This window comes from Microcaecilia unicolor, chromosome 4, assembly GCF_901765095.1.
Source record: "Microcaecilia unicolor chromosome 4, aMicUni1.1, whole genome shotgun sequence".
In the NCBI taxonomy this organism is placed as follows: domain Eukaryota; kingdom Metazoa; phylum Chordata; class Amphibia; order Gymnophiona; family Siphonopidae; genus Microcaecilia; species Microcaecilia unicolor.
This window is the reverse complement of record NC_044034.1, coordinates 169,089,823-169,109,698: the sequence shown is the minus strand read 5'-3', so window position 1 is coordinate 169,109,698 and position 19,876 is coordinate 169,089,823. Positions and strand designations below refer to the sequence as shown.

Genomic DNA, 19,876 nt, shown 5'->3' with positions numbered 1-19,876 from the left:
GAAATTCCATGTGTGAAGGGAAAGAGTATTCTTGTAGAGCTGTAAAGCCGGGATAGAACGAACAGACGGATGAAGAAATGTTTACTGAGATTAGGAAAGCTGGCAAATTGGGTAGTGCTATAATAATGAGTGATTTCAATTACCCCGATATTGACTGGATAAATGTTACGTCATGGAGTGCCAGGGAGATAAAATTTCTAGATGTAATAAATGACTGCTTCTTGGAGCAGCTGGTCTAGGAACAGACGAGAGAGGGAGCCAATTTGGATCTGGTCCTTGGTGGCATGCAGGGCATAGTGCTAGAGGTGGCAGTGTTCGGTCCCCCTGGGAAACTGTGATCATAACATGATCAAGTTTGAGCTGCTATCTGGGATGAACCCGCAAATAAAATCTACTTGTAGTTGCATTTAATTTTCGAAAGGGCGACTATAATAAAATGAGGAAAATGGTTAAAAAGAAACTAAAAGGATCAGCTGCAAAGGTTAGGACACTAAATCAGGCATGGATGTTATTCAAAAATACCATCTTGGAAGATGCATTCCACATATTTGCAAAGGTAGAAAGAAGAGAAAACAGCCTGCATGGTTAAAAGGTGAAGTAAAAGAGGCCATTACTGCCAAAAGATTGTCCTTCAAAGAATGGGAAAAGGACCCAAATAAAGAAAATAAGAAGCAATATAAGCACTGGCAAGTCAGATGCAAAGCATTAATAAAGAAGGCTAAAAGGGAATATGAAGAGAAACTTGTCGCAGAGGTTAAAACTCACAGTAATAATTTTTCAGGTATATCAGAAGCAGAAAGCCTGCGAGGGAATTGGTGGGACCGTTAGATCACGAAGGAGCAAAATTGGCGCTTAGGGAGGACAAGGCCATAGCGGAGAAACTGAATGAATTCTTTGTTTCTGTCTTTACGGAAAAAGATGTAAGAGATTTGCCTGTACCGGAAATGGTTTTCAAGAGTGATGAGGAGGAATTGAAAGAAATCTAGGTGAACCTGGAAGATGTACTGAGCCAAATTGACAAATTAAAGAGAAGTAAACCACCTGGACTGGATGGCATACATCCAGGGGTACTCAAAGAACTCGAGCATGAAATTGCTGCTCTTCTGTTAGTAATATATAACCTGTCGTTAAAATCGTCCATAGTACCTGAAGACTGGAGAGAGTGGCCAATTATAGACTGGTAAGCCTGACGTCGGTGCCGAGCAAAATAGTGGAAACTATTATAAAGAATAAAATTATAGAACATGTAGATAAACCTGGTTTAATGGGACAGAGTCAGCATGGGTTCAGCTGAGGCTTGCCTCACCAATTTGCTTTATTTCTTTGAAGGCGTGAATAAACATATGGATAAAGGTGAGCCGATTGATGTAGTGTATCTAGATTTTCAGAAAGCTTTTGATACAATTCCTCATGAGAGACTCCTGAAAAAATTAGAGTCATGGGATAGAAGGCAAGGTTCTGGTGTAGATTAGGAATTGGTTATTGGACAGAAAACAGAGGGTAGGATTAAATGGTCATTTCTCTCAATGGAGGAGAATGAACAGGGGAGTGCTGCAGGGATCTGTTCTGGGACTGGTACTATTTAACATATTTATATATGATAGAAATTGGAACGACGAGTGAGGTGATCAAATTTGCAGATGATACAAAACTATTCAAGGTTGTTAAAACACGTGCGGACTGTGAAATTGCAGGAAGACCTTAGGAAATTGGAAGACTGGGCGTTCAAATGACAGATGAAATTTAATGTGGACAATTGCAAGGTGATGCACATGGAAAGAATAATCTGAATCACAGTTACCTGATGCTAGGGTCCACCTTGGGGGTCAGCGCTCAAGAAAAAGATCTGGGTGTCGTAGATAATATGTTGAAATCTTGGCGGCAGCCAAAAAAGCAAACAGGATGCTAGGAATTATTAGGAAAGGGATGGTGAATAAGACTGAAAAGACTACTATAATGCCTTTGTATTGCTCCATGGTGCGTCCGCACCTTGAGTGTTGTGTTCAGTTCTGGTTGCCGTATCTCAAAAAGATGTAGTGAAATTTAGAAAAGGTTCAAAAAAGAGTGACTAAAATAATAAAGGGGATGGAACTCCTCAAAATCCATCTTCTTTCCTCCTCGAAACTAACTACCTGTTCCTCTGATCCTATTCTCACCCATCTACTTAACACTCTCTCGCCTACTGTCATCCGTTTTATCTGTCATATCCTCAATCTTTCACTTTCCACTGTGACTGTTCCTGATGCCTTCAAACATGCCGTAGTCACACCACTCCTTAAAAAACCTTCATTGGACCCTACCTGTCCTTCCAATTATCGCCCCATCTCCCTCCTCCCTTTCCTTTCCAAGATACTTGAATGTGCTGTTCATCGCCGTTGCCTTGACTTTCTTTCATCTCAAGCTATTCTTGATCCACTTCAGTCTGGCTTTCGCCTCCTTCATTCAACTGAAACAGCGCTTGCTAAAGTTTCCAATGATCTGTTCCTGGCCAGATCCAAAGGTCTCTATTCTATTCTCATCCTTCTCGATCTATCTGCTGCTTTTGACACTTGATCACAGCATACTCCTTGATACGCTTTCCTCACTTGGATTTCAGAATTCTGCTCTCTCATGGTTTTCTTCTTAACTCTCACAGCGTACTTTTAGTGTATACTCTGGTAGATCCTCCTGTTCCTCTATCCCGCTGTCAGTGGGTGTACCTCAAGGATCCGTCCTAGGACCTCTCCTTTTCTCCATCTATACTTCCTCCCTTGGTGCTCTGATCTCTTCCTACGGTTTTCAGTATCACCTTTACGCTGATGACTCCCAGATCTACCTCTCCACACCAGAAATCCAGTCCAAGGTATCTGCCTGCCTCTCTGACATTGCTACCTGGATGTCTCACTGCCACCTGAAGCTCAATATGTCCAAAACTGAGCTCCTTATCTTCCCACCTAAACCAACCGCTCCCCTTCCCCCATTCTTCCTGTCTCATCTACTTGTAACCTTGGGGTCATCTTCGACTCCTCCCTCTCCTTCTCTGCACATATTCAACAGATTGCTAAAACCTGTCGTTTCTTTCTGTATAATATCGCCAAAATTTGCCCTCTCCTTTCTGAACACGCTATCAGAACCCTCATCCACACTCTCATCACCTCTCGCTTAGATTACTGCAACTTGCTTCTCACAGGTCTTCCACTCAGCCACCTCTCTCCTCTTCAATCTGTTCAAAATTCTGCTGCACGACTAATATTTTGCCAAAGTCGTTATGCCCATATCAGCCCTCTCCTGAAGTCACTTCACTGGCTCCCTATCCGTTTCCGTGTAAAATTCAAGCTCCTCTTATTGACTTAAAAGTGCATTCACTCTGCAGCCCCTCGCCACCCTCATCTCTCCCTACACTCCTTCCCAGGAACTCCGTTCACTAGGCAAATCTCTCCTAATTGCACCCTTCTCCTCCATCACTAACTCCAGACTCCGATCCTTTTATCTCGCTGCACCTTATGCCTGGAATAGACTTCCTGAGCCGTTATGTCTAGCTCCATCCCTGGCCGTCTTCAAATCCGGGCTAAAGGCCTACCTGTTTGATGCTGCTTTTGACTCCTAACTTGTCACTTGCTCGTAACCTTTATCTTGTCTTCCTCTCTTCAATAGTCCCTTTCCCTATGTGTCCTTCTGTCTAACCTACCCTTATCCTTATTGGTCCTGTCTGTCCTGATTTAGATTGTAAGCTCTTTTGAGCAGGGACTGTTTTTTCTTCATGTTCAGTTGTGAAGCACTGCATACGACTGGCAGCGCTATAGAAATGATTTATAGTAGTAGTAAGTTGTCTGTGGCTGAGATTTTGGATTTTTTTGCAGGACAAGTTGGACAAAAGGTTGGTCTTGGCCTCCCTGAATGCAGATAACATGCTTTAGAGGCTGGGTTCTTGGTCAGTCCTTAGCAGCTCACAAAGATGTAGTGCATTTTCTGAGAGCCATGAAGCTCTTGCATCCACCTCGGCGCCCAGTGGTTCTCCATAGAATTTGTATTTGGTCCTGTCAGTGATAGTTTAGGCATCCTTTGAGCCCTTTCAAGAGGCATTGTTTATGCATCTTACATTGAAGACTGTGTTCCTGGTAGGTACAGCGTTAGGGCAGTTTCACTGGCTAGATGTCCAAAGATTCTTGTCCTGTTATTTGATGAGGGTAGAAGAATTTCATTGGATTGCATTCTTTGTGTTGATTGAAGGCACTGAGAAGGGGGAAGCAGTGTCTAAGACAACAGTGGCCTGTTGGATGGCGTTGACATACAATTCTGCTAGGAGTCAGACTTGTTTAACGAAAAAAAAAAAGAGGAGGACAAGTCCTCATGTAAAGGTGAACAGCAAACTGAAGAGTGAGGTACACTCAAAGAGAGTATCAAGAAGTCTTCAATATTAAACAGCATAAAAATAACCTGACCCGGCCATGTTTCAGCACAAAGGCCTGCCTCGGGTCAAACGGATCTCTTACGTTGTAGCGAAAAGACAAAAACTTAAAAGTAAAGTCAAGATCCTGGCTGTTGAGCCTCTGTATAATCCTCTATAAGAAAAAAAAATGGCTGTGCTGCAAAAACCGTCTGAACGGCAAAACATTGGTGATGTAAGTAATGCTGTTTAATATTAAAGACTTCTTGATATCCTCCTTGAGTATACCTCACTCTTCTGTTTGCTAGTCAGGCTTGTTTGCCAGTCAAACATGGCCTCATTTCACCATAGGAAATGTGCAGGGCGACTACTTGATTGTTGTTGCGTTCTTTTATGTTCCATTAGAGGTTTGATGTCCAAGTCAGACAATGCAGCCTTTGGGATTAGGGTATTGGCAGCAGGTTTGTTTTCATTAGATAACTTCCCATAGGTATGAACTGGTCTGGAGGGACAATGATAAAGGAGACATTAGGGCTTACCTACTAACTTTCTTTCCTTGTGACTCTCCAGACCAGTCCAGAACCCACCTGTAGCTCTTAGAGTGTGTGAATGGAAGGATGTGAGCCTTGAGTAGAAGAAAATTATACTTCTCTTTGTCATCTGCATTGGACTGCTGCAGGAGCTTAGAATTCTCTGCAGGTTGTATTTCAGTTGTCAGTTGATTTTTTTGCTCCCTGGTTTCATGGGGCTTCATTACTGTTTGCTTTGTTATTGAAATACTAACTGGTTAAGCATTTTGGGTCGGGACTCCAAATGGGGTAACAACCTGGGTGGATTCTCCATGAGTGCATCATTATTCTACACCTCCTGTGGTGGTGGTGGGGGGGGGGGGTCACACAATTTTATTTGACCTCATTCATGGTGTCACGGCCACAGAACGATTGATAAGCACTAGGTTAGGGGCTACACAGGGTACCTAAAGTGTGAATCATTAAGTCGGTGGTTCTCAGTCTCTTATCTGCTGGCAGGAGAGCATATATACCTATGTGTCTGGATGAACTCAAAAGAGAGAAAATTAGCAGGTAAGCCCTAATTCCTTCTTTTAAAACAGGACACCTACAGAAATGGTTTTTTTTTTTTTAAAAAGTGCCTATTTTATAAAGGCAGTCTGTGTGTATATGCTCTTTTTATTTTTTAATAAAATGGGTTTTCCGTGGATAAGCAGGCTGCTTGTTCTCATATGGGTCGACATCTGCGTTGGCCCGGGAACTGGCGTTTCGCAAGAGCAAAATATAAAAAAAGTTTTGCCAGAGTCTTCTGGTGTGTGTGCACCGCGCATGCACGGACTGATTTCGTGGCTGCCGCGCGAGCATGTCTGTTTCTTTTCTGCAACGAGGTGCGGCAGGCTCCTCCTGTGCTCCTCGTTTAGACCTGGGAATAGAGTCTTCACTTTTCGTGAGTTTTTGCGGTTTATTTACTTTTTTTTTTTTTTTTTTAAGAGAGAGATTTCTTCCTTTTATTTTTCGTTTAGTATTTTATTTCCTCAATTTTAAGCTGTATTTCTTTTTCGACGCTGCCAGCCTTTAGGCCGCGTGGTCTGGTTTCTCTCCTTTTTGTGCCCTTTTCTTTTTTGGCACAATCGTGTCGTTTGATTTTGCCGAAGCCGTTTTTCCTCCCATGTCATCAAAGACACCCAGCGACTTCAAACGTTGTACTCTGTGCAACCGGACCATCTCAGGTACCGATACTCATTCTTGCTGTTTCCAGGGCCTTGGGCCCAACCATAGCCCAGCCGCTAGTAGTCTGTTTCTTTGTATGAAGAAACAGACTTGTGCGTCTCGAGAAGCCCAACGAGAAAAACTTTTTGGGGTTTGGTCCGGTCCATCAACATCAGTACCGAAGGCGGCGTTGGCGTCGACATCGAGGGAGGCATCGATGTTGGGAGCAGAGGGTAATGGCTGCTGAGAGACCAAGTTGCGCTGGGAGCAGTGAGGTGTCGAGTGGGTCTCCACCAGTCCGAGGCCCCCTATTATGCAGGCCGACCCCGAGGAGACGTGAGGATTCCACGTCATCCTCATCGGTACCGAGCAGTCTCGACGGGCGTTGAGCGAAGGCGAAGAAGCACAATCATCGATCTCCTTCGACACACTGTGCCGGGAGCTCAGGGGCGTTGAGGGACTCAGCACCTGAGAAGTGTCAGCGCCGAGAGGACCGCTCCCCCTCTATACCGGAGGTGCTGATGCATCGGTCTCCTGGCAGCCTGGTACCTGCTCCCAAACCTTGGCAGATTCTGCCACCGGTTGTTCCACCGATCCAGCAGCCTTCTCCGATGGCGGCTCTCGATGAGCACATCCAGGCCCTGCTTCCAGAGCTTCTGGAAGGATTGCTGCGCCAGTCTGCTTTGGTGTCGGGGTGCTTGCGCCTTCCGTACCCTTTGCTGAAGTGGTGTCTGGCCCTTCACCTGTGGTGAGGTCCCCGTCCTCAGTGCCGCTTGCAGCTTCAGTGTCGGCTGCCACCCAGGTTGACTCCCCTTCAATGTTGGTGGAGGAAGCTTCATCGCAGTCCAGGTGGGCGTCAGCCTCTCAACATCGCCATCGAGGAAGTTGATCCTCGGTGTCGAGGCAGGCTCTGTCTCAGAGTGCTCTCAGAGAGGTTTATTCGATACTGAAGAGGAACGTTCGTGGGAATCAGAGGAAGATCCCAGGTACTGTTCTTCTGACAAGTCCTGTGGGATTCCCTCTGAACCTTCCCCTCCACCAGAAAGGAGACTATCTCCTCCGGAGAGTCTGTCCGTTACATCTTTTGTCTGGGAAATGGCTACGACTATTCCTTTTCCTATGGAGGTTGAGGGTGAGTCCAGGGCTGAGATGCTCGAGGTCCTGGACTATCCTTCTCCACTTAGGGAGGCTGTGACGGCTGCTCTACATAAGGTACTGAAGGAGGTCCTTATGCGGAACTGGTCGTACCCTCTGTCTGGCCCCGTGATCCCGAAGAAAGCTGATTCCCAGTATCGGATCCACAGTGAACCTCGGTTGATGAGGTCTCAGTTACCCCACAATTCCATGGTGGTGGACTCCGCCCTCAAAAGAGCCAAGAGTACTAGAGACTGTGCCTCGGCGCCCCCAGGCAGCGAAGCTAGGACCTTGGACTCTTTTGGGAGGAAGACGTATCAGGCCTCTATGCTCGCTGCCCAAATTCAGTCATACCAGCTCTTCACGAGCGTCCACTTGCGGAAGTCGTTGAGGCTTCTGTCCAGCTTGGATGATGCCCTCCCTCCGGAGCAGGCCGAGCCTTTTCGCCAGGTAGTCAGCCAGCAGAAGGCGTGTCATAAATTTCTGGCCAGGGGGTACTTTTGACACTTTTGACGTAGCATCCACAATCGCTGCCCAGGGTATAGTGATGCGCAGACTCTCATGACTGCATGTCTCTGACCTGGATCATTCGGTCCTGTAGCAGATGGCGGATGTTGTTGACCAGATCAAGAAGCACAATGATGCTATGGATTCTCTCTCCTGCTGGGCGTCTTCTGCTACAACCTCCTCATCTAGGAGGTATTTTGGGGTAAAGAGGAGTGCTCCCTATTCCTATGCTATATTCCGGCTTCCTGACAGCCTACCCAGGCTCAGCCCCAGCGCGCTCATTCCCGTCAACAGCATGTACCTAAGGCCCCAGCAAAAGCAAGGGACGGGCTTTTGACTGGCTCCAGTTCAGCATAGCCACAGTAAAAGTGTCCGTTCTGGATGACTTGCCAGTTGGGGAGAGGTTAATGTTTTTTCATCAAAGGTGACCTCTCTTAACCTCCGACCGGTGGGTTCTTCAAATAGTCCGGTTAGGATACACCCTTAATCTGGAATCCAAGCCTCCAAATTGCCCACCGGGAGCTCATTCTTACAGCTCCCAGCACAAGCAGGTACTTGCAGAGGAAATCTCCACCCTTCTGAAGGCCCATGTGGTCGAACCCGTTGCACTAGGATTCTATTCCAGGTACTTCCTTGTTCAAAAGAAAACAGGGGGGATGCGTCCCCATCCTAGACCTAAGGGCCCTGAACAAATTTCTAGTTTAAGAAAAGTTCAGGATGGTTTCCCTGGGCACCTTTCTTCAGAAGAACGATTGGCTATGCTCTCTGGACTTAAAGGATGCTTACATACACATCCTGATACTTCCAGCTCACAGGAAGTATCTTCAGTTTCGGCTGGGAAACAGCACTTTTAGTACCATGTACTACCCTTTGGCCTGGCATCAGATTGTTTACAAACTGTCTAGCTGTAGTCGTAACGTCGCTTCGCAGACTGGGAGTGCATGTTTCCTTATCTCGATGATTGGCTGGTGAAGAGCACCTCGGAGGACGGTGTTCTGGAGTACATGCGAATGACTATTCAGGTTCTAGAGTTACTGGGGTTTGTAATAAATTACTCCAAGTCCCATCTCACTCATGTCCAAAGATTGGAATTCATTGGAGCACTGCTGGACACGAAGACAGCTCGGGCTTATCTTCCCGAGACAAGGGCAGACAACCTCCTGCTCCTAGTGTCCATGGTTTGAGTGTCTCGGGAGATGTTGAGACTTCTGGGCCACATGGCCTCCACAGTTCATGTAACTCCCATGGCACGTCTATATATGAGATCAGCTCAGTGGACCCTAGCTTCCCACTGGTATCAAGCTGCGGGGGATCTGGAGGATGTGATCCAACTCTCTCCACCGATTTTTGAAATTCTCTTCAATGGTGGACAATCCGGTCCAATTTGACCATGGGACGACCATTCCAAATTCCTCAGCCACAAAAAGTGCTGACGACGGATGCATCCCTCCTAGGGTGGGGTGCTCATGTAGATGGGCTTCACACTCAAGGAGCCTGGTCCTTCCAGGAAACGGGTCTTCAGATCAACCTCCTGGAATTGCGAGCGATCTGGAATGCGCTGAAGGCTTTCAGAGATCGGCTGTCCAACCAAATTGTCTTGATTCAAACAGACAATCAGGTTGCAGTGTATTACACCTACAAGCGGGGGCACCGGATCTCGCCCTCTGTGTCAGGAAGCTGTTCAGATGTGGCTTTGGGCATGCAGTCACGTGGCATGTTTCTCCAGGCTACTTATCTGGCAGGTGTAAACAACAGTCTGGCCAACAGACTGAGCAGGGTATTGCAACCTCATGAATGGTCACTGAACATGGGCGTAGCCCGCAAGATCTTCTGAGTGTGGGGCACCCCCTCGGTGGATCTTTTTGCCGCTCAGGTCAATCACAAGGTCCCTCAGTCTTCAGGCCCATGACAGACTAGCGTCAGATGCCTTTCTCCTTCATTGGGGAAGAGGCCCTTCTGTATGTGTATCCTGCCATACTTCTAGTAGGGAAGACTTTGCTGAAACTCAAGCAAGACCGCGGAACCATGATCCTGATTGCACACTTCTGGCCGCGTCCGATTTGGTTCCCTCTTCTTCTTGAGTTGTCCTCCAAAGAACCGTGGAGATTGGAGTGTTTTCCAACCCTTATCACCCACAACAAGGGGTCGCTTCTACATCCCAACCTCCAGTCTCTGGCTCTCTCAGCCTGGATGTTGAGAGCTTAGAATTCGCCTCCTTGGGTCTTGCTTGCTTCCAGGAAAGATTCCACAAAGAGGTGTTACTCTTTCAAATGGAGGAGGTTTGCCATTTGGTTTGACAGCAAGGCCCTAGATCCTCTTTCTTGTCCTACACAGACCCTGCTTGAATACCTTCTACTCTTGTCAGAGTCTGGTCTCAACTCCATAAGGGTTCACCTCAGCGCAATTAATGGTTATCGGCATGTAGAGGGTAAGCCTATCTCTGGACAGCCTGTAGTTATTTGCTTCATGAGAGATTTGCTTTTGTCAAAGCCCCCTGTCAAACCTCCACCGGTGTCATGGGATCTCAACGTGGTTCTCACCCAGCTGATGAAAGCTCCTTTTGAACCACTGAATTCCTGCCTTCTAAAGTACTTGATCTGGAAGGTCATTTCCTTGGTGGCTGTTCAGCTCGTAAGCTGCAGGGTCAGAAAAAAAAAGTGCACAGCAGTTGAGGAGGAGATTAGCATGAACAGATGAGGTGGAGTGACAACATGGCTATATATACAGTTATAAACTAAATCTTAACACAAGGGGGAGATCCCTTCAAATTAGTTAATCTACACAAATCTATAATACATGAGATACTCAGGGTCTGAACTTGCAGAAAAATTAAGGAGCGTGAGGAGGAAAAAAGCCTCAATAAGCTCCCAGCTTCATTTAGCTGTAGGAGCAGGACTGCATCAGTGGCTTAAAAAAAACCCTCCTACTTTAAACGTTATAACGCCCAAGTTTGAGCAAAAACAATTTTATAATAGACCACAGTTGTTTTGTATTGTTAGCACTTGCTTTATAGTGCATAAAAAAGTATTCTGTAAAGCAACTATCAGCTTTCACTTAGCTTGTCTTAGCTTCTCCTGGTGCTTCCTTTTTCACAAATGAAGACCGTGACCCTGCAAGTTCAGACCCTGAGAAGAGGATGGCGGCCACTCTAAACTCAAAGTCCTGGATTTCAAGCGAGCTGACTTTAACAAAATGGAAGAATACCTGAGGAAGGAGCTGATGGGCTGGGAGGACATACGAGAAGTGGAAGGACAGTGGTCCAGGCTAAAAGAAGTAATAAACAGGGCCACAGACCTTTGTGTAAGGAGGGTAAATAAAAGCAAGAGAAAAAGGAAACCGATATGGTTTTCAAAGCAAGTGGCTGAGAAAATAAAGGCTAAAGAGTTAGCGTTCCAGAAATACAAAAAATCTCAAGTAGAGGAACACAGGGAGGAATACCGGATGAAACTGAAAGAAGCCAAGAGAGAGGTACGTTTGGCGAAGGCGCAAGCGGAAGAACAAATGGCTAGAAATGTACGGAGGGGAGACAAAAACTTCTTCAGGTATATTAGTGAAAGGAGAAAGACTAAAAAGGGGATTGTGAGACTAAAAGATACAGCAAAACGTTATGTAGAAAATGATGAAGAAAAAGCCAATTTGCTAAATAGATACTTTTGTTCTGTTTTTACTGAAGAAAATCCTGGGGAAGGACCAAGAGGGACTGGCAAAAGTACACCTGAAAATGAAGTGGATAGAGCACCGTTCACGGAAGAGAGTGTATATGAACAACTTGGAAAGCTAAAGGTGGACAAAGCCATGGGGCCGGACGGGATCCACCCCAGAATACTGAGGGAACTCAGAGAGGTTCTGGCGGGTCCTCTTAAAGATTTGTTTAATAAATCCTTGGAGACAGGAGAGGTTCCGAGGGATTGGAGAATGGCGGAGGTGGTCCCTCTTCACAAAAGTGGGGATAGGGAAGAAGCTGGAAACTACAGGCCGGTAAGCCTCATTTTGGTTATTGGAAAAGTAATGGAAGCCATGCTGAAGGAAAGGATAGTGAATTTCCTGGAAGCCAATAAGTTGCAAGATCCGAGACAACATGGTTTCACCAAAGGGAAGTCGTGCCAAACGAATCTCATTGAATTCTTTGACTGGGTGACGGGAGAATTAAATCAAGGACGTGCTATGGACGTCATCTACTTAGATTTCAGCAAGGCTTTTGACACGGTTCCCCACAGGAAGCTCTTGAATAAACTAGAAGGGCTGAAGATAGGACCCGAAGTGGTGAACTGGATTAGGAACTGGTTGACGGGCAGACGCCAGAGGGTGGTAGTGAATGGAGTTTGCTCGGAGGAGGGAAATGTGAGTAGTGGAGTGCCTCAGGGATCGGTGCTGGGGCCCATTCTGTTCAATATATTTGTGAGTGACATTGCCGAAGGGTTACAAGGTAAAGTTTGCCTGTTTGCAGATGACACCAAGATTTGCAACAGAGTGGACACCCCGGAGGGAGTGGAAAACATGAAAAAAGGTCTGAAGAAGCTGGAAAAATGGTCTAACGTTTGGCAATTAAAATTCAATGCGAAGAAATGCAAAGTGATGCACTTAGGGAGTAGAAATCCAAGGGAGGCGTATGTGTTAGGTGGGGAGAGCCTGATAGACACGGACGGGGAGAGGGATCTTGGGGTGATAGTATCTGAGGACCTAAAGGCGATGAAACAGTGCGACAAGGCGGTGGCCATAGCGAGAAGGTTGCTAGGCTGTATAGAGAGAGGTGTGACCAGCAGAAAAAAGGAGGTTTTAATGCCCCTGTATAAGACGTTGGTGAGGCCCCACCTGGAGTATTGTGTTCAGTTTTGGAGGCCGTACCTTGCGAAGGATGTTAAAAAAATGGAAGCGGTACAAAGAAAAGCTACGAGGATGGTATGGGAGTTGCGTTCCAAGACGTATGAAGAGAGACTTGCTGACCTGAACATGTATACTCTGGAGGAAAGGAGGAACAGGGGTGATATGATACAGACGTTCAAATATTTGAAAGGTATTAATCCGCAAACGAATCTTTTCCGGAGATGGGAAGGCGGTAGAACGAGAGGACATGAAATGAGATTGAAGGGGGGCAGACACAGGAAAGATGTCAGGAAGTATTTCTTCAAGGAGAGGGTGGTGAACGCTTGGAATGCCCTCCCGCGGGAGGTGGTGGAGATGAAAACAGTAACGGAATTCAAGCATGCGTGGGACAGGCATAAAGGAATCCTGTGCAGAAGGAATGGATCCACAGAAGCTTAGCTAAAATTGGGTGGCGGGGGGAAGAGGGGTTGGTGGTTGAGAGGCTAGGATGGGGGAGGGCAGACTTATACGGGGTCTGTGCCAGAGCCGGTGATGGGAGGCGGGACTGGTGGTTGGGAGGCGGGAAATACTGCTGCACAGACTTATATGGTCTGTGCCCTGAAAAAGACAGGTACAAATCAAGGTAAGGTATACACATATGAGTTTATCGTGGGCAGACTAGATGGACCGTGCAGGTCTTTTTCTGCCGTCATCTACTATGTTACTATGTATTTATTATAGATTTGTGTATATATAAAGTTAAACGCTGTTGAAATGGCAACAAAACTGGACAGGTAACTAGTGAAGATAGGGTAGTGAGTATTGTACATAACCTTAGAAAGCTAAGAAGAGGGACTAATAGAGGACACTGAGTGGCATAAATCATAACTGCCTGATTATCAGATGCCTTTTATCAAATGTCTTCAGATTTTGATCTTTCTCCTCTCTCTAGTTTTTAATTTTACCAGTTTAAATATATTTCAGCGGTTACTGCATAGGTCTGGGTGCAGTGAGGTATATAGGATGAGAGGCATTTGTTGATATACTTTGATGATTCAAATGTGAGTTTGTTGGCTATTAGAAAGATACTATGCTGAAATCTATATTCCCTCTCCTCTGTAGGCTCCTCCCCTAACTCCAGTAATAACTCCTCTGTTAATCCCATGGCTTCACTTGGAGCACTACAGACACTGGCAGGTGCTACTTCAGGCCTCAACGTTGGTTCTTTAGCAGGTGAGATTTATTTATTTATTTGTTGCATTTGTACCCCACATTTTCCCACCTATTTGCAGGCTCAATATGGCTTACATAGTACCGTCAAAGGCATTTGCCCAGTCGGTGGATAAGAAATACAAAGTTGAGCAGGGACTGTCCTTCTATGTTAAACTGTACAGCGCTGCGTAACCCTAGTAGCGCTTTAGAAATGTTAAGTAGTAGTAGTATAGTGATCGTATGAGGTATAAGTGGAGGGTCGGAATGGATGAAGATTGCATGTTGTCCTGTTCGATCATAGTCATGCTATGTTGGTAGGTGAAGAGGGTTATGTGGGGTCGTTGGGGTAGGCCTTTTTGAAGAGGGTGGCTTTTAGTGATTTCCTGAAGTTCAAGTGGTTGTGGATTGTTTTCACAGCTTTTGGGAGCACATTCCATAGTTGTGCGCTTATGTAGGAGAAGCCGGATAGGTAAGTTGTTTTGTATTTCAGTCCTTTGCAATTTAGGTAGTGTAGTTTTAGGTAGGATCTTGATGATCTGACTTTGTTTCTTATTAGTAAGTCTATGAGGTCTGTCATGTATTCTGGGACTACGCCGTATATGATTTTGTGGACTAAGGTGCAGATTTTGAAGATGATCTGTTCTTTGATTTGGAGCCAATGCAACTTTTCTCAGAGTGGTTTGGCACTTTCGAAGCGTGTTTTGCTGAATATCAGCCTGGCTGCTGTATTTTGGGCGGTCTGGAGTTTTTTTATGAGTTGTTCTTTGCAGCCTGCGTAGATTCCGTTGCAATAATCTGCATGGCTTAGGACCATTGATTGTATTAGGTATTGAAAAGTTGCTCTTGGGAAGAAAGGTTTTAATCGTTTGAGCTTCCACATTGACTAGAACATTCCATATCATCATGCTGATCAATCCATAGACTGGTGGGTTGTGTCCATCTACCAGCAGGTGGAGATAGAGAGCAATCCTTTTGCCTCCCTATATGTGGTCATGTGCTGCTGGAAACTCCTCAGTATGTTCTCTATCTCAGCAGGTGGTGGTCACACACAGCAGCAGCTCTGGCTAGGTCTCCAAGCCTAATCCTTAGGTTTTGTTGAGTACCTGGGGTTGAGGGCTCTTCTTGAGCAAATGCAAACCTGGTGGTGCAAGGTCCCTCCTTTTCTCCCCCCTCCTGCTGGCTCCAAAAAAAAATAAATTTTTGAACGTCCTTAAGGGCGTTTATTTCAACGTTTATATCAGCGTTTATTGCAGCTGCTCACTGGGACACTAGTTCGTTACAGCTCGGAGCGAGAAGCAGGTAATTTTTACCTTTTGTAGCGGGCAGGGGGTTCCCCGATAGGTCTCCACGTGGCCTATGGTGTCGGAGGGCGAGGGCGCGAAGAATCGCTCCCCGGACCGCGTCTAGCGCGGATGCGGGGGTTTCAAAGCCTGAATCGCCTATTCCATATCATCAAGCTGATCAATCCATAGACTGGTGGGTTGTGTCCATCTACCAGCAGGTGGAGATAGAGAGCAAACTTTTGCCTCCCTATATGTGGTCATGTGCTGCCGGAAACTCCTCAGTATGTTCTCTATCTCAGCAGGTGGTGGTCACACACAGCAGCAGCTCTGGCTAGGCCTCCAAGCCTAATTTTTAGGTTTTGTTGAGTGCCTGGGGTTGAGGGCTCTTTTGAGCAAGTGCAAACCTGGTGGTGCCAGGTCCCTCCTTTTCTCCCCCCTCCCGCTGGCTCCGTTAAAAAAAAAAAAAAAAAAAATTTTTGAACGGCCTTAAAGGCATTTATTTCGACGTTTATTTAAGCGTCTATTGCAGCTACTCACTGAGACACCAGGTCGTTACAACTCGGAGCGGACAGCAGGTAATTTTACCTTTTTATAGCGGGCGGGGGTTCCCCGATTCTTCTCCTCGTGGCTCATGGCGTCGGAGGGCGAGGGCGCAAAGGGTCGCTCCCCGGGTCGCTCGAGCGCTTCTAGAGGGGATGCGGGGGTCTTCAAGCCGGATTCGCCCTTGGTGGGTGACAGTTTCGCGACCGATGCATGTCCCGGTCCTTCCTCCGGCGTGGCGGTTTTTCCCGCCATAAACGCCCATCCCCCGCTCCTCGCCTCCGCCATCTTGGCCGGCCACGCGGCTCGGACGGCTTCTTCTTGGGCCGCCCTTGAGGTTGGAGACATTAATGCCATGAACGCCCTTAATTTGGGCGACGGCACAGAAGCGGCTAAAGTTAAGAGCCGTTCTTCCCGCGCGGCTCCTTCGCGGAGTTTCGCGCCGGACGCCATTTTGGATGCGCAGCATGTCTCTCCCCCGCTATTGCGAGCGCCGGTTGAGAGCGCGCCTAGGGCTGTTGCCCAGGCTGCGGAGGTGCACAGTCTGGGGGGTTTCTCCCCCGAGTTTGTTTTGCTGCTGCATCGGGCCTTCCTCATGCACAACGCTGCCCCCGCTCCCTCCTCTGGTAAAGAGGTTGAGGTTCCCAGAGGTAAACGCCCTCGGGTTGATTCCCAGGCCTTGGAGGAATTTGTCTCCTCCGATGTAGATGAGGGCAGCGTGTCTGAGGTCTCCCAACGGTCCTTTGCGGATTCCTTGGAGGAGACGGATCCCCGCTCGGCTGGAGCGGATGACCCCTCTGCAGCGCGGCTTTTTCGCCCGGAGGATTTGCCCAACCTGTTGTTACAGGCCATGGACACTTTGAAGATATCCTCTCCGGAGGACGTCTCTCCCTCAGCCCCTGTTGGCTCTGCCATTATGCTGGGGACTAAGCGCCCGCCTAGAACCTTCCACGTGCATGATGCCATGCACACCTTAATTTCGGCTCAATGGGATGTCCCAGAAGCGAGCCTTAAAGTGGCTAGGGCTATGTCCCGCCTCTATCCTTTGGCTGTGAGTGAACGTGAGGCCTATCTGTGGCCTACCGTGGATTCTTTAATCACTGCGGTGACTAAGAAAACGGCATTGCCGGTGGAAGGTGGCACGGCCCTAAAGGACGCCCAAGACAGGAGATTGGAGGCGGCCTTAAGGTCGTCCTTTGAGGCGGCTGCTTTAAGTTTGCAGGCCTCAGTTTGCGGCTCCTATGTGGCCAGGGCGTGCCTGACTATGGTGCAGCGGGCTTCCCCCTCGGATCATTTCTTGAGGAATGATTGGCCAGCCCTGGAATCGGGCTTAGCCTATTTGGCAGACTTGCTGTATGATGTCTTGAGAGCCTCAGCTAAAGGCATGGCTCAGACTGTCTCTGCGCGGCGGTGGCTTTGGCTGAAACATTGGTCTGCTGACCACGCCTCAAAATCCCGCCTGGCTAGATTGCCTTTTAAAGGCAAGCTGCTCTTTGGGGTCGAGCTGGACAAAATCGTGACTGATCTCGGCACGTCTAAGGGCAAGAAGTTACCGGAGGTCAGGGCTCGGGCTAGTGCTCGTCCCGGTACCTCCAGAGGACGGTTTCAGGAAGCCCGTCGGTACCGCCCGGGCAGGTCGGGTGCTTCTGCCCCCTCTTCCTTTAAGAGGAATTTCTCCCCCAAGCAGCATTCCTTTCGCAGAGACCGCCGTCCCGGAGGTGCTCCCTCCGGTCCTCCCCCAGGGTCTCGTACCCAATGACGGGGTATTGGTCCACGCCCCAGTGCAGATTGGAGGACGGCTGTCCTCGTTTCTGGGCGAGTGGACCACAATAACTTCAGACGCTTGGGTGCTGGAAGTCATCAGAGACGGCTACAAGCTAGAGTTCTGCCGACCCTTAAGAGACGGGTTTGTACTCTCTCCCTGCAAGTCTCCGGTCAAAGCTGTGGCAGTGCAGCAGACTTTGGACAATCTGATCCGCCTGGGTGCGGTCGTTCCGGTGCCAGAAAGTCAGCTTGGCAAGGGGCGTTACTCCATTTACTTTGTGGTACCAAAGAAAGGAGGTTCTGTCCGGCCTATCCTCGACCTCAAAGGGGTCAATCGGGCCTTGAAAGTGCGGCACTTTCGCATGGAGACTCTCCGCTCTGTTATAGCGGCAGTGAAGGCAGGGGAGTACCTGGCATCCTTGGACATCAAGGAAGCGTACCTGCATATTCCCATCTGGCCTCCTCATCAACGCTTTCTGCGTTTTGCAGTCCTGGGCCGACACTTCCAGTTCAGAGCCCTCCCGTTCGGGTTGGCTACTGCTCCGCGGACCTTTTCCAAGGTAATGGTGGTCATAGCGGCCTTCCTGCGAAAGGAAGGAGTACAAGTCCATCCTTATCTGGACGACTGGTTGATCCGAGCCCCCTCTTATGCAGAGTGCGGCAAAGCTGTGGACCGGGTAGTTGCTCTTTTGAGCTCCCTGGGATGGATCATCAACTGGGAGAAGAGCCAGCTGCGCCCGACTCAGTCCCTGGAGTATCTGGGAGTTCGATTCGACACCCAAGTGGGCAGAGTGTTCCTGCCAGTCAATCGGATTGTCAAGCTTCAGGCTCAGGTGGACCAGTTCCTAGTAGCCTCTCCTCTTCGGGCTTGGGACTATGTGCAGCTGTTGGGCTCTATGCCGGCCACGATGGAAGTAGTGCCCTGGGCCAGGGCTCATATGAGACCACTACAACACTCTCTGCTGCAGCGCTGGACTCCGATGTCGGAGGATTATGCGGTGCGTCTTCCCTTGGATCCAGCAGTGCGCAAGGCGCTGAGCTGGTGGATGCAGACAGACAAGTTGTCTGCGGGAATGCCTCTGGTGTCCCCAGAGTGGATTGTCGTCACGACGGACGCCTCGTTATCGGGCTGGGGAGCCCACTGCTTGGGAAGGACAGCGCAGGGGCTCTGGTCTCCTGCAGAGGCAAAGTGGTCTATCAACCTCCTGGAACTCAGAGCCATTCGGTTGGCGCTTTTGGAGTTCATCCCGGTACTGGTGTTCAAGCCTGTACGGGTCCTGTCGGACAATGCCACGGCTGTGGCCTATGTCAACCGCCAGGGAGGTACCAAGAGCGCCCCTCTAGCCAAGGAAGCTATGAGTCTATGCCAGTGGGCGGAAGCGAACCTGGAACAGCTGTCAGCGGCCCACATTGCCGGAGTCATGAATGTCAAGGCGGACTTTCTCAGTCGCCATACCTTGGAGCCCGGAGAGTGGCAGCTATCTGCTCAGGCGTTCTTGGACATCACGAAGCGCTGGGGCCAGCCGAGCCTAGATCTGATGGCGTCATCGGCCAATTGCCAAGTGCCGCGCTTCTTCAGCAGAGGACGGGACCCTCGATCCCTGGGAGTAGATGCTCTTCTCCAACAATGGCCGACACAAGAGCTTCTCTATGTGTTCCCGCCCTGGCCCATGTTGGGCAGGGTACTAGACCGGGTGGCAAAGCATCCCGGCAGGATAATCCTGGTGGGTCCGGATTGGCCCAGGCGTCCCTGGTATGCGGACTTGATCAGACTCTCAGTCGACGATCCTCTGCGGTTGCCAGTGGAGCAGGGCCTGTTACATCAGGGTCCCGTGGTGATGGAGGATCCCTCCCCCTTTGGTCTTACGGCCTGGCTATTGAGCGGCAGCGTCTGAGGAAGAAGGGCTTCTCAGACAAGGTCATCGCCACTATGCTGAGAGCGAGGAAACGCTCTACTTCTACTGCTTACGCCAGGGTTTGGCGTATCTTTGCAGCGTGGTGTGAAGCAGGCTCTCTTTCTCCTTTCACTGCTCCAATTTCTTCAGTGTTGACGTTCCTGCAAGAAGGTCTGGACAAAAGCCTGTCGCTCAGTTCCCTTAAGGTCCAGGTAGCGGCTCTGGCTTGCTTCAGGGGCCGCCTGAAGGGTGCTTCCCTGGCTTCGCAGCCAGATGTGGTGCGCTTTCTCAAGGGGGTTAATCACCTGCGCCCTCCTCTGCACTCAGTGGTGCCTGCGTGGAATCTCAACCTGGTGCTAAGAGCATTGCAGAAGCCGCCGTTTGAACCCTTGTCAAGGGCATCTCTGAAAGACCTGACGTTGAAAGCAGTCTTTTTGGTGGCTATCACTTCAGCCAGAAGAGTTCCCGAGCTCCAGGCGCTCTCATGTCGAGAGCCTTTTCTACAGTTCACTGAGGCAGGAGTGACTATTCGCACAGTGCCTTCCTTCCTGCCCAAGATTGTTTCTCGCTTCCATGTGAATCAGCAGCTATGTCTCCCTTCCTTTCGTAGGGAGGACTACCCAGAGGAGTACTCTGCTCTTAAATATCTGGATG

At 48.6% G+C, this 19,876-nt stretch overlaps 1 protein-coding gene across 7 annotated transcripts in view; it reads left to right on the top strand.

Moving 5' to 3' along the window:
• Positions 1 to 19,876, top strand: part of LOC115468855 (CUGBP Elav-like family member 1) — a 105,023-nt gene that overhangs the window by 65,831 nt on the left and 19,316 nt on the right. For all 7 annotated transcript variants that reach the window (XM_030200935.1, XM_030200934.1, XM_030200936.1 and 4 more), the window contains one exon: positions 13,651 to 13,761. In XM_030200935.1, coding sequence (XP_030056795.1) covers positions 13,651 to 13,761 — 111 coding nt within the window. The remainder of the gene's footprint in view (positions 1 to 13,650; positions 13,762 to 19,876) is intronic.